The sequence below is a fragment of the Heliangelus exortis genome, chromosome 10 (genome assembly GCF_036169615.1).
Source record: "Heliangelus exortis chromosome 10, bHelExo1.hap1, whole genome shotgun sequence".
NCBI lineage: Eukaryota > Metazoa > Chordata > Aves > Apodiformes > Trochilidae > Heliangelus > Heliangelus exortis.
Genome location: NC_092431.1, coordinates 13,090,671 through 13,105,766, shown reverse-complemented (window position 1 = coordinate 13,105,766; position 15,096 = coordinate 13,090,671). Strand labels below are relative to the sequence as shown.

Genomic DNA, 15,096 nt, shown 5'->3' with positions numbered 1-15,096 from the left:
TATATGAAACTGGGGTGGGAAGATTGTAAAAAACTGGTGTATCACAATGCAAACACACCCAAAAGAAATAAATGTCCTTCAGCAGAAACCTATCTGCATCATGCCAGATTTTACATGCTTGTGAAGTACCAAAGCTGAGAGATATGTGAGAGCACAGCATGCCAAGGCAGATGATGTATATTCATGCAGTGTCCTACTCCAATACACCTTCTCTGATGTACGAGGAAACTAAGGACTGCTGCTTTCTCTTAGCTCATGTAAGTTTGAAGGTCTGACCTGAAAAAAATCTGCTCCAGATTAAATAGCATTGGTTTGGGAGGACCTTAGATTTTCTGCTTATTGCAGGGGAAGGTGGACTAAATGATCTTTAGAAGGCCTTTTCCAAACCAAACCATTCTATGATTCTGGCTCACTGCTGCACTGTCAGTACTTCTCCATAAACTCAGAGGGAAGAGGGAGACCAACAGTGTATTAATGTTGACTCCCAAAGCATAGACAGTATTCTATGTGAAAATTTAAAATACAGAGCTAATTATACACTTAGTTTCACATGGCTCAGGATGGCAGTGGGAGAGGATGAAAAAGAAAAGTTAAATGAAGATGCCATTTGTCACCATTCAAGGGAGACATTGGCTGGCATCTTCTAATGTTTTCTACAAAGTCAATGCATGCATACAACAGGCTTGATCACATTCAGTAACCAACTCCTGCTGAATGTTTGTTCCCTCAGCTATCTCTGGCTGTCTCAAGTCAGAATCATAGAATAATTCGGGTTGGAAGGGACCTCTAAAGCTCTTCTAGTCCAACCCCCCTGCAGTAAGCAGGGACACCCTCAACTAGATCAGGTTGGTCAGAGCCTCCTCAAGCCTCATCTTGAAGCTTGACAAAACAATAGGGAACACACTCTGCATATACTGGGATGCTAAAATATTAGAATTTCATTCTGCTCCTGTTAAAATACACTCCCCATATATATGAAAAGAGTGCTAGGTTTGCAAATTAGCATTCCACCAATGTGCCTAGCCATATGGCCACAGAGATCATATTTGAATATTAATATATAAGAAGTTCTGCTTGATCACAAGAACAGGAGCAGTGAATAATGTGTGCATCTCGGTTATGATTCTTTTCTTCCCTGGAATGCCACTCCGCAGTATGGCAGGTCCTAAGTGAACTACCTTCAAAATTTTATAGCCCAAAGAGAAATTAGTACACTAAAAATACATATATTTTTTCTTATATTGCAAGAAAGCAGGGTCAGCCATGTCACATTTGGACTTTAGAAGTTTTTTGCTTTCTGACTAAATCCAGCAGAGGGAGAAGACTGAACATAGTATGTACGAGTGAAGGTGCACAGATACTCTTAAGTAACACTACAGCTTTCCACTGCATGGCACTGTGTATGGCCAGTCTTATTTCTCTCACTTGTCAATTTGCCACAATGTAGCCAGGTACAAAACCCACTTTGCTTTCTGTACTCACAAAGCAGTAACTGTGGTAAGATTCTATTCTGGGGCTTCACCATAAACCAAGAAACATAAATTATTTGAAGGTCAGATGACAAGAAAGGGGATATAAAATAGTATTGCTTTCTAGCTTTGTTAAGACTAATCACACATCAGTAAAAATGTATACTTAACAGTGACTCTACAACTTATTTTGCTTCCTTGTAATTTAGCAATTTAATGGGTTGCTGGGAGTAGAGAAAAAGAGAAAACATCTAAAAACCTTGTCAAACAGTACCGTGACACTTATTCCCAAGCTGTTATCTTTTTTGGCTAGTTCAACCTCAAAGATATCTCCAGGTTTAAGAAGTGTTGCAGTAATATTTTTAGAATTCATTTTGTTTGCTGTATTCACTGAGGAAGATTCCTTTATTAAAAACAAAAGAAGCAAAAAAACAAAAACAAAAAAAAAAACAACAACAAAAAAACCCACACCACAAAACAAACAAACAAACAAAAACAAAAAACAAACAAGACAAAAAGAGAGAATGATTTGCTGTTAGAAGTTTTGTTCAGACCATAACGGGTGTCTTTCAGTCAGATGTAGTCAAAAGGAGTCCAATGGCAAAGTACCAATTAGTAAGACTCAGAAAGCTTTAATTCTTCCATTGCTGCCATTGAACATGTTTAGCACAGAAATATGTGTGGCCTTCAGAAAACAGAAATTTCAGTTTTATAGCAATCTACGGTCAGATGGATTACTTTGCAGAACTTGCCACAACTTGACTGAATCACCTCCATCAGCTGAAAAGAGCAATCACTGGAAGTTAGGAATTAATTGGTAGTACTTGCCATTTGGGAAAGGTGAAGCAGCAAGCTGTCTGTGTTCAGAGCATGGCTCACTGCTGAATTTCACCATACAGTAGTTGTTTTCCATGGATTAGATCACTTCAAAAAGACAATGAGTTCTGCTGCTACTCACTCCAGAAGCATCACTACTACTTTAATCTAGGGATATACTTAATTCATCTGCCAGGTGAATAAATCTACCTCTAGAGGTGGTCACAAGACCATAGGGCAAACACACATAATTGAAAGGTTTTCTACAGAATCAGCAAGTGCGCTACACACTCAACCCAAAGTGGGTAAGGAAGGCATGCCCAGCTCATGACACTGGAAAGCTGGGAGGATGTTTCCAGTTACAGGAGTGATTTTCTCCATTTATTTTGACCAAAATCACTGAACTAATAGAAACGAGCTACTAGTATTTGCCATTAGAAGGATCAGCTGCAGGCTAGGATGTCCATCCTCCACAGCCTTTTACCTTATTTCCATCCACAGTCAGCTATTTCACTATAATATAGCCACTACAGTAGTGACTATAGGTCACTATTACACTGATGGGAAATACTTATGAAATACACTATGCCTTTTTAGCTGGCTGTTGCTCCAGGCTGCTGGAATAAGTTGCTTCATCCATGTCAGAATCCCCTCGGTCAGAATATTCCATGGACTCCACTACCCCAGGCTTTTTATTTCTTGCTCGAGCACTGTCAGATGAGGATCTTCTCTTTTCATTCATTTTAGAAAGCCCAAACTGGGAATCACAGTAATGCTGAGGTTCCTGCTGGGCTCTATCAATTGCATGTTTGCCCAAGGAGCTGGCCAGCTGACTCTGAGACATGTTGGCACTCTCAGTTTGGGAATCCTGGGAGCTCATGCTTCCATCTCGCTTGCCTCCTGACAAACCAGACAAACTCCCTGAAACAGGCCTCTGGTGACCACGGGACTGGTCGTGTTCTTCTGAAGAGGACTCCACTTCATTGTCCTGCATTGGTGATGGCCTCCTTAAATAACCCACAGTTCCATTACTGATGTGTGTAGAGTTAGATGATGCTGAAAACCAGGACACAAGACAGTCATCAGTGCTGGTAACATCTTATCTGCAGTGTGACACAAATTTCTCTGCTTATAACCACCTAAGGTCCCACTCCTATTATGTGGAACACTTTATAATGCAACCGGTGTGGCACACCAAAGGTTACTGCAACACACTTCTTCCCTCACTTTCAGAACACAATTTCAAGAATATACTAGCTAGGGTTGCTTACAGAAGTGCAACTCTGTTATGGCTCTCTCACTTGATTAGAGGAGTAATTTTAAAGAAACAAAATACTTTACAAAAGGTGTCAGAGAACACAGAGTGCTCAAACTTAAAGAACAAGTCTTTCATAAGAAGGAATGGATATTTATCTCTGTACCTTTGGATAGCTTATCCTTGGGCTGAGAGATGACAAGTGTCACATCTTCAGGAGCATTCTCCAGAATTTCTAATGCTGCATGGTGGCTGACACCTTCCAAACTTGTGCTATTTACAGATATTAGGCGGTGTCCTGCACAAAAGGGTTTGTTCAGATACAATCTAACATCTACATTTTTATCCATCAATGAGAATGTGGAGTACAGGTCTGAAAATCTCTATACAATCCATGGATTAAAAATTACTAATATTTAAGTGATGCTGGAATAGAGAACTCTAAAATTAAAAATAAAGACCAAACCTAACCACATTAACTGGTTATTAATATTTTCTCTTTTTAAACCTGCTAAACCTTACAGTATTAGGATTTCTACCTTCCTGTCTGCCATAAGAAAAACAGATGCAAAACCAAAAATCAAGGTAAATAAGCAGTGCAGTTAAAGGCACAGACTAAAATAGAAACATGAAAGCATGTATTATGTAATTTTTTTTTTTCCCCTCACACCCACCCACCCCTCACCCCACTATAGCAGCTGTATGGTTACATCCATTTTTCAAAACCATAGTACAGACATGCAAGTTTCAAAAATCTGAAATTGCAAAGCATTCATAGAGATAAAACCAATTAAAGTCCTTATCTTTATATGCTACTTTAGTTTTCTCATACTTCAAGTTTTATCATTTTTAATTTTACTCAAATGTATCTTGTTCTCGTGTAGTTGAACAAAGAAATACCAGCAGTTTTTACAAATTATCCAGAAGGTATCTGAAGGTCAGCATATGTAAGGGACTGACACCTGCAGCCATAGATGGAAATGGTACTACATATGTGTTTAGACTCTTCTTATTTACAATATTTACCTGGCTTGAGAGATCCCTCCAAATCAGCTGGCCCTCCAGGAGTAACTGAATGAATAAAAATTCCCAGATCAAGTTTCCCAGTTTTCTCTCCACCAACTATTTGAAAGCCTAATAAAAAAAAGGCCCAAGGCAGGCAAAAACATCAGTGATCGAGCAGCAAATGAACATGATGCAAGTCTATATTTCAGAACTGACAAAAACTTAATAATTCTCATAAATGATAAAATAAAAGAATATGTATTGAAGAAGTCTACATGAAGGCAAATGCTAAGGTTTTTTTGATCAAGCTTTATTACATTCTCTATTTTTGAGGAAGGATTCTGACTCTGTCTAGCTGGCTTCCCAGAAAACTCCAGCAAAGACTACAGAAGTCAACTGTGGCAAAAGAAACACATGACACTAAATGTACATTTGCTAACCAGATGAAATGTAATTTCTCTTACTTAAAAAAATCTAGTTTTCTCTATTGTTAGATGCTTCACCTACATGCTTGACCTTGGCCTCAAGGATGGAGATTTTCAATTCCTGGTTTTCTTTGATACTTTTAATCTATTTCTTCTAATTCTACCAGATAAACCTGGAAAGGTTGTTCATGATATAAAAAAAATAAATAGAGGATATCATTCTTCGCTATTGTAGCTAAAACAGCAAAGTACCACAGATGGCACAATGAAGAAAAAGAATAAATGGTACATTTAATGTGAATTTCTTTTCTTTTTGGTCAATTCTCAAGTTAGGGTGCATAACACTAGATATTATTGTCTTGTAGGCATTTTCCTCTCTTCAAATTTACACAACAAACCCATTTCGAATGACAGACACTTCCATAAGGACACTTCAGAGACCCTCCTGAAAGCACAATACTGACACCGAATTATTCATTACTCATATAGGGAAAAAAATTATGCAGATTTCTGAAAAAACCCTGCAGTAAAGGAAGTAGTGGAATGCAAACATCTTGTCTTCTAGGCTTCTTAAATCTCAAATGAGAGTTCAATCTGGTGATACTGTAAGAGTTAGAAAAACACTCCACAATTAACTCATAAAGGCTTAATAAAGTGGGATTTTTTTGTTTTGTTTTTGTTTAAAGCCTTTAAGCCTTCAGCTGCGAGGCAACAACGTAAGCAAAAATCATGCACCTGAAAACACAGACCAACTTGAGAGGGCAATTTTTAGGATAATTAGTTCACAATACAAATATTATCCTACACTTATAATACAGAAAAACTGAGAAACAGATCTGCTTAAGTTCACTTGAAAAATCAGTAGCAGGTGCTACCAAGTAAGTCCAGGCTTAAATGCCTTCAAAATTCAGCTGTCTGCACTGTTTTCCTCAGTCCTGCAATAAATGCTTAAACACAGATTAGAAAACTTTGGTTTGTTTTCAGCTTCTAAGAAAACACATGACAATAACAATGTTAAAGGCACTTACCTAAGCCAAATTTTTCATCCTTTTTCAAGTTCACCAAAGTTATCTCTCTCTCTGGTGAGGCTACTCTGTTCTGTGCTGTTTGCAGAGAGTCAACTGAAAAGCCAAGATTTCATCATCAGACACTACATGAATTTTTCCCTTCAGGTTTGCCTTTAGTTCTATTCCATTGAAAAATACTACTTCAACTGTTATAACTAACTCCCATTTTCAGCAGTTCCAATTCTTCTATTCTTCCTAAGCACCTAGCCTCGCTTCTTTGCATTACAATACAACCCAGACCTAAAATTTTCAAATTTATTCTTCTCAGTTCAGCAAAGTATTTAAATGTGTATTTAGGTCCTCTGCTCAGGTAGACCGGACAAATGCAGGGTGGTAAAAGTGAAACTTTGGCTTACCATATGAAGTTACTACAAGATTACTCAGAGAGATCTCCTAATGGTAGTCCCTCATTAAAAAACAACCAATATTAGAAATTTCTATTAAAAACTTTCTTGTTTATTTTTTTTTCCTTATTTGCAACCCCACAGGCTGCTGGTTCTCCCTATTTCAAAATCTGAACACCCTCACAATCACTTTATGTGTCTCTTGTTCAGCCTGAAGTAGATACAGGCACTTGAGAGACAGCAGGAGCATGATTTGGGAAAAAATAAATCTCCTGAAACTTCAGAAAATGCCACCCTACTGGAGTCTGGAGTTTTGTTCACTCTGACCACCAAATTGGGACATAGGGCAAATGAGTTTTTAAGAGCATGGTATATTAGGTAAAAGCACCCTCCAAGTCTCAAACTAAAAGGACACTATTCACATTTGAAAAATACTACACACAGATGTCAAAATCTCCCTCGAGAAGCAAACCAAAAGAAATACTTGGAGTTGTGTTTAGGAAAATGTCCTATCCAACTAACTGAGAGTTATTTAAGAATAACAAAGAAAGAAGACAGGTGGAAACCGACATGTACTTCACACAAAGACTGAATTAATTCTACAGGAGTATTATTTATCAACTTACTGCTCTCTTTTAACAGTGTTGATGATGGAAGATTTCCTGAAGAATCCATGCTAATGCCTGCAACATGAATGTCATGAATGTTACACTGTCATCCTTTTTTCTTTTTTTTTTTTTTTTTTTTTTTTTTTTTTTTTTAAATACAAGAGCAATCAAAAAGTATTTCAGACTTTACACAGTCTTTACACATGAGCTCATTCACAGTATCAGATTACTTATTTTAAAAACGAATAAACATGAACATAGTTTTGGATTAGCAAATGCAAATTAGTCATGTACCTTTGGTTTGAGGTTCAGGTAGCTCATGCAAACACAGAGAATTAAAGAAAGGACAGAGGCTTAGCCTTCACAGCCACTGTTAACTTGAGATAAAAGTTAATAGCTCTTTAAGACATTAAGTCAAAGACTAGATTTTCTAATAGCACTGGATGAACACGCCTAACCTAGTAAACCAACACAACAGGAGTTTTCTAAGACTTTGTACAATAAAAAATAAAGTTGCTGCAATAATAAAGTATTTGAACTAAGTATTTCTACTTGCATTGGTTTGCATATAAGACCAGATTTTCTTTGGAATGATCAATGCCAATCAAATTTGGTTGTACTTTGAAGGGCATAAAGTAGTGAAGTAATAAATAAATGTACAACACTACAAAAGTAAATGAGGTTAGATAATACAGGCTTCTTAGTAATGCAGTCCTGGCTTTTCCAAAGCCCTGAACCCTGAAGTTTTAGCTGATGATTCTCATCATGCAAAGAATGCTTCCCCCTCACACAGCTAATGTAATTCAGCAGGACTTTCTGATATGTAACTTAAGATTCTCATGCCCTGGTTTCCAGTGCTGTGGAAGCAGATGTGCTAAGTGTCTATATGTCACATTCTGGGTTGTTATTTTGGGTTTTTTGTTGTTCAGGGTTTTTTGTGAGCTTGTTTATACCAGTCCCCATAAAGTTAACCTTTGTAACTGATTAGTAATTTAATATTAAACAAAAGCAAAGCAATAAAAGCAAGCTAAGGCTGCAAATGCTTCAGTCATTATATTTCCTATTATTATAACAGGGAACCTCCTATAACCAGAAACTGATGACATCCAGATATTAAAAAAATAATGTAATACTACCCAACATGCCATTTTAAGTCTATTCAGATGCTCTGAATTTTTTTAATGTGAACTCTGTCTTCTTACTGAATAGTAAGACCATTTGTGTGCAATTCTATCCTAGTCAAGAAAATGGATTAAGTGCATCTAACAGCTCATTACAAGAGTAGTTTTGTCATGCAATACAAAAAAATGTTATCTAATTTATTATATCCAAATGAAATGAAACGAGAAAGAACAGTGCAGCTACTGCTCAAGAGTTACAAATAGCCAGCTTATGCCACAATGATTCCACTCCAAAAAATCATTCCCTGCACCCTTTTCCCAGGGAACACTAAAAAAGTTCAAACTGGCTGTGAAGACTAGAAATTATTAGAAGATCCATACAATAAAATGGCATTCTGAAGTGACAAAATGGAAGATGTTTTCTGGATCAGCGTTTACTGTCAAATACTAATACTTTGCACACTTGTGTATAAACAGGTGTGTCCAAAGGAGGTTTTTTTTTTTTTTAATTAATTGCAACAATTACTCTGGAATAACAGGCAATTGGCCTGGATTACGTTAACATGTGATACTCTGCTTCCTTTTTCAAATCAAAGTATTGCCATCAATTAACAAATATATCAAAGCATTACACCCAAAGCAATTTCAGAGCTTAGTTAGTAAATACAGTAAGAATTTTTGCATGCTGACCTACAACATAGGCTTGACCAGTATCTTCAACAGACGATGAGTCAGATTCGTTTTTCATTCTTTCAGGGCTTCTACTTACACCTGCATGAGATTTTGAACTTAAAGGGGAGAAGGAGAGAAGGGGAACCAGACAGAGGGAAGAGGAAGTTGGGAGAGGGAAGGATCAATGTAATAAAATAATGGTATGAATAATAAATCAAAACTGTTGCAAAATGTACATTGATTGTACACAAAGATATTGCAGGGCAGTCAGAGAGACTCTTACTTGCTCTGTTTTAATGCTCCTGCTGCTGATCCAGAATCAAATTTTGGCATTTGCTGAAAGACTCTTCCCATTATGTCTTCTATCTTTTGGGGGGAAGAGTCCAAAGCAGTAATAATATTTTTCCTTGGGGAGTGTACTGAGATGTGGCTCTGACTCAGGTCATGAAATGACTTGCTCATAACCCTGGGTCTTTCCTCCCATGGAGTCTTCTCATTCTTGTCCTTTGAAGAGCCAGGGACTGGTTGGAAGAGTGAGAGCTCAGAGCAGGACAGTCTCTTCAGAATCTCTGCTTGAACAGACAGAGGTCGAACAGCAAGTCGGTTCAAAGTGCTGCTGGCCAGGCTACCAGTACTGATTGCTCGTCCCAAGTTGAAACCTTTGACAGAGTCCACATGAAGGTTTAGGCTCCTAAATGAAGCCCTTTCTGTGGATTTTTTTTTAACAAAAAAACAAACAAGTTTAAGTTATACAGCAGAGCTAGAGTGACCACCTTGTGTAAAGCAAACATTTTTGAGCACAAAGCATATTTTCTCTAGATGCTCAGCAGCATGCAAGATCATCAGGTATATGTAAACAACTAGCATGTAGTTTGCCCAGGAAGCAAAGGATGGAGTTGATGGGATTATACTAATCTGACAATGTCCTGAGCTGAAGTCCAAAAACATAGAATAGAAGAATATTTATTCCCTTAATAGTATGAAACTCCTATTCCCTGCTAAACTGCTGTTCCTTATATACATGCACATCATTTCTTTCTGCAAAGCAATATCCTCAAGCCAAGTGATGTATGCTTCCTTTAAGCATGTTCCTACAAGCCTTTTCCAGACTCCACCCCTACACTGTGAGATCCAACAAAACTTCCATCGATTACTTAGTTTTTGTCAGTTGAGTCCCTGACATACACTACAGCTACAGAGTAGTGGGGGCTGGGCAGCACGGCTGCCTGGCTGGAGTGCATCAGTTCATTCAGATGCACTTGTGGACTTCCCCTGCCAGAAACATCTCAAATTCTTTGGCACAGAAGAGAAAGCATTGACTGGGGTTAGCCACACTTCTTGACTCACATACTGGGAATTCTTCAAGCAGCAGAGAGAAACAGGTTTTGGATTGTAAAGGAATTCCCACCAGCTGAGTGGTAGGAACTGTTGGGGTGGACGTCCTTTGCTGGAAGCAAATGCCAGGTAATACAACTTATCCTAACTCTCTTAATTCAGAACAAAGCTGAGCCAGGCTCACATCTACTAGTCTGCCTCCTGAGGCCAGCAGTTAAGTTCCTGTGGCTTGACTCTTGTACAGAAAACTTGATAAACTATAGCAATATGATTGCTGCTTAGAATCTGAACTGCTCATAAACATAACCCATGTCTTGGAGTAGTATCCCAGGGAAGTCTGAGAAAAGCAATTCTCAGCTGCATATAGGGTTAACTAGTTGTCATTTTATTTTATTTTTTTTACCTCCATCATACAGCTAGGAAATAAGCTGCTTTATAAAGCTGCACTTTTCAGAAGGAAAATACTTGCCATTCCAAAAGACATTCCTTCCTCCAATATCCGGGGAAGGAATTAACTGCAACAGTACCTTCATTAACTCATGCTTTCTAACAGGCATACAGATCTGGAAACCAGGATGTCATGTGGGACAGTATCAAATGCTTTGCATAAGTCAAGGTAGATGATGTCAGTTGCTCTTCCCTCATCTATTCATACTGTGACCCCATCATAAAAGGCCACCAAATTTGTCAAGAAGGATTTGTCCTTGGTTGGTTGTGACCAACCACTTTCACATGTACCTTAGAAGAGCCTCCAGGAGAATCTGCTCCATGACCTTGCAACAGAAAAGAGACTGACTGGCCTGTAGTTCCTGGGGGTTTTTCTCTCCTTTCCTTTTTGACAATGGAGGTTATGTTCTCCATTTTCCAGTCCGCGGAAACTCCACCAGACTGCCATGACTTTTCAAATGTAATAGAAAGCAACTTTACAACTTCATCTGCCAGTTCCCTAGGTGGCACAGATGGATCTCATCAGATCCCATGGACTTATGCACTTTCAGGTTCTTTAGGTAGTCTCAGGCTCCTCTTCTCCTACAGCGGGTGCTTCTTTCTTCTTCCTGTCTCTACCTATGCCTTCTTTGACTTCAGTGGTGTGGCCAGAGCCCTTGGCGGTAAAGACTGAGGCAAAAAAACCTCAGTCTCCTTCATATTCTGTGTGACAAGGTCTCCAGTTTCCTTCTGGAGACGGCCCATGTTTTCCCTAGTCTGCCTCATATCGCTGATGTACCTGCAGAAACCCTTCTTTATAACCCTTGATGTCCCTGGCCAGGTTTAATTCTATCTGATCTTCAGATTTCCCAGGCTGCTCAGACAACTTCTTTGTACTCCTCCCAGGATACTTCCCCCTGCTCCCAACCTCTGAAGGTTTTTTACTCTTTTTACATGTAAGAGTATCCAGGAGCTCCTTGTTCATCCATGCAGGTCTCCTGGCATTCTTGCCTGCCATCCTCTTTCTTGGGATGAACTGCTCCTGGGCTTGAGGTAGGTGATCCTTGAATATTGACCATCCTTCTTGGGCTCCTCTCCTCACCACGAGGATTTTATCCCATGATATCCTACCAGACAAATCCCTGAAGAGGTCAAAATGTGCTCTCCTGAAGTCCAAGGTACTGAGCTTGCTGCGCATTTCTCATGTTATAGCTTATCTACTTTCTCACACACCATAAAAAGGTGCTATTACTTTTCCTTTGTTTTTTTGTTTTGTTTTTTTCCTTTTTCTTTTTTTTTTTTTTGTTTGTTCATTTTTTTAAACTTTGTGTCTTACCTGTTTCTATTCATGCAGAGAGAATATTATTCAAGAGACCTTTTACTTTCCAAGCCCTAATTTTTTCTACTGGATTTACATGTTTTAAAATGTTTTCTTCCAGATTCCTGAAGACTTTGTGAAACAAGTGAAAAAAACATGTCATGGTACATCAGAGGAGCTATAAAGCACTCTCCCTTATGCCTCCCTTCTCTGTTGCTATGTTCTCTGAAAATCTGTTCACTGCCACTATGTCTGCCAGGCCTTTTCCCTTGTCTCAGAATATTTTCTCCATTCATTGGCTGAAATCAAGGTGAGTCTTGTAAGTCACTGTAACACTGTATTTCTAAAGATTCATCCAAAGTATAATGTTCTGAAGTCTGTTATTCCACCCCACAAAAACTGCAAGCACTACAGGCACATGCTTGTGTTTTCTGTGCTGTTAAACCAGAATCAGTCCTTAAGTCTTGAGTTAGTAATATTATCACTTGCCCTTTGTTTACTATTTTTCCAAGTGCCTCCAGCCACCAGTTTTTACTGACAACTTAAGGGCTCCAGAAAAAAAAAATAAATTGATGCTTCTGCAGGCCAAGGATAGCATTTCCCAAATACTGCCTGGGATCCCATGGCTCTAATAAAAGAAAAGCAGTACTTATGATTAATATGGTAATTTGACTAGCTGCTTCATTATTGTTTTCTCTTATCTGTATTACAATACCTTTTCTTTTTAAAAATATTACACTAGCAAGTCTATTTCTATAAGCATATAGAAAGCATACGCAGGAAAGAGAAACATGGCTAATCAATTTGGATCACTAAAGTTATGAAAAAAACAAACTTTTTGCTTGAATTGTTTTTGCTTTTAAACTGTAATGGGATTAACCACAGTACTGATCTATTTGCTTCTCATTATGAATGACTGATGAAACTGGATACCTCTGCATTCAAGTGATCTGCACTTCAAAGAAGCAAACTATTATTTTCCAGACTCCCAAAGCATAACACATATTGCATCTGTAAGAGCAACCAAGTTAGCCTAGCCAAGAAAATTATTCATGTACTGCTTCAGGATAAACAAGCACTAAGGTAGAGAATTGCAGAAAGGCAGAAAGTCACTTGGTCCTATTTCTTTGCACTCTGTTGGCTGAGCACAACAGAACAGAATATAGTCTGCATAGTTGTCACATGCATTTCCCCAATCCCCACTTTTTTTTTTATTAAATGGAGATCATAGTCTCCACAGGAATGGAAATCAAATTCCATCCCAGCTGCAATAGTGGAACTCTGAATTAACAGTAACTGGAATGCAGACAGATAAAAATAGGGACAAAGCAAGAATAAGCAGGCAGACTGACAAAAACACCACTGCCAGGACTTGCTGAAGGACAGCCAGACAGTAAGCTCTGTTCCAAATAGGGAAGAAATTAGTAGAGGGATTTTTCAATGGCTGCATTCTCTAATTAACATTTTCCATTTGGAAAATTTTATATAGCAATATAAAATTTAAAATTTCAATCTAAAAATCCTTTACATTTTATATAATACAACCAAATTAAATGTCAATTCTGAAGAAGACTAACTAGCAACAGTGTTGTTCCTTCCTAGGTCCACCAAACATTAAGTGGAGTAAAGACAGCTGGCAGATGCAGCATCATGAAATGCTACCTACTGCATTTGCCCTCACATGATCACAGCATTTTATTAGCATTTATTTGACATTACCAAACCAATTTATCTCACATTAAGCAGAAGATAAAAATCCTCTTACTGAAATACCTTTGAGTTCTTTCTGAAAAAACCAAAAGCCATTAATCAAATGAGAAAGACCTATTAGTGAACTATTTTTAGATTTGTTTTAGTGGAGATGTTGTGTGCCAACTCTGTGTAATGACAACTCTTTTTTTTCCTCTTAAACAAAACCTGAACAAACTTAATTAGTAGATTCTCTTAATAAGCCCTTCAAATGAAGAGCTACTAGTATGTAGTACTCAGCAGAATTACTGAAGCTCAAGTTGTTTTTCTCTGTATCAAAACACATACAGATTACTATTAAACACCAACACAGAATCACAGTCCTTACCAATGTCCTGAGTGTCTTGGTTGCTTTGTCTGGTTCTCATCTGTAGTTGGAACTTATGCTGAGAAGAGCAGAGATGCAAAAGGTATTGGCAAGTCTTACTATTGTCAGTCTGAAATGCATGTTTGATACCATCTGATGTGTTCTGCAAAGTTATTTTCTTCTTCTACATGATGCAGAAAGAAAAAAAGTTTAAGATGATTTCTTTTGGCATACAAATTATTTTAGATTTGCTTGCACATTCAAACATTTCTGAAGCAAAATGCACCGACATGAAAGATTTCTGGTAACGCAGTTGAAAGTAATTGAGATTTACAATGTAGCACTTTAAAGCTACTTCTGTGCTAGCTAATATGGTACTTCATTATTCTTTAATCTGTCTCTGTACTGTAAAGTGCTAACTAATGTTATTACATTTTGTTACTACATTTATTAATGTTATTACATTTTTTATTGCATTGTTATAACATTTTGCAGGGCAGGGTTTTCAATAGCCTCTAAGAAAGCAACCAGGGGTGCTGCCATTCTATAAAAAACAACTAGATGCTCATCTTACTATGAAAACTATCAGTTAATGTTCCAGGTCTTTAACTAACATTCTAAATAATTTTTAAACGTCAGTTTACCAATTCTAGTTAGAATTCTGTCACAAATGAAACAGGTTGTAGCTTTTCAATAAGGTATTAGACAGTTACAAGTACTATTCTTAATACCTGTACAGAGGCATGCATTTGAAGCTCAATACCTCATTAAAAACTGATCCATGATCACCATATTAAGGTGCACCCACTACAGTTGGCTGGTATTGTCCAGATTAAGTGTCAGTTCCTGTCATTCATTATTGTTTAACTTAACTACTCTTGGAAATAAAACAGCTTTAAAGCAACATAGGTAGATCCCCTAGTTACACTGAGTATTGGCATTTGCTAGTACCTAGTCCTCTAATGCAGGAGTCTAACTCTAGTGTTCCTTCACTACCCATGTTCCACACGGCAGCACGGGAAGATTGTCCAGAAATGCAATAAATGGGCAGTGCTGCTCCCCATGCCAAAAGCCCTTGATCTATCTTTGTAATAGCCCTTTCCTTAGAAGGCAGGGAAGCCATGTTTCACATCAATACAGAGCTCTCAAAATGCAGATGCTGAACTCTCTTCTGAGGAA

General features: G+C 37.9%; 1 protein-coding gene across 1 annotated transcript in view; it reads right to left on the bottom strand.

The window, feature by feature from the left end:
• PTPN13 (protein tyrosine phosphatase non-receptor type 13) overlaps nucleotides 1–15,096 on the bottom strand; it is a 144,749-nt gene that overhangs the window by 25,190 nt on the left and 104,463 nt on the right. Inside the window, exons 17-25 of the mRNA XM_071753625.1 lie at nucleotides 13,939–14,101; nucleotides 9,066–9,489; nucleotides 8,801–8,898; nucleotides 7,008–7,064; nucleotides 5,999–6,091; nucleotides 4,567–4,674; nucleotides 3,707–3,838; nucleotides 2,875–3,341; nucleotides 1,729–1,872 (exon numbers count right to left, since the gene is read on the bottom strand). Of these exons, the coding sequence (XP_071609726.1) occupies nucleotides 1,729–1,872; nucleotides 2,875–3,341; nucleotides 3,707–3,838; nucleotides 4,567–4,674; nucleotides 5,999–6,091; nucleotides 7,008–7,064; nucleotides 8,801–8,898; nucleotides 9,066–9,489; nucleotides 13,939–14,101 (1,686 nt within the window). The remainder of the gene's footprint in view (nucleotides 1–1,728; nucleotides 1,873–2,874; nucleotides 3,342–3,706; nucleotides 3,839–4,566; nucleotides 4,675–5,998; nucleotides 6,092–7,007; nucleotides 7,065–8,800; nucleotides 8,899–9,065; nucleotides 9,490–13,938; nucleotides 14,102–15,096) is intronic.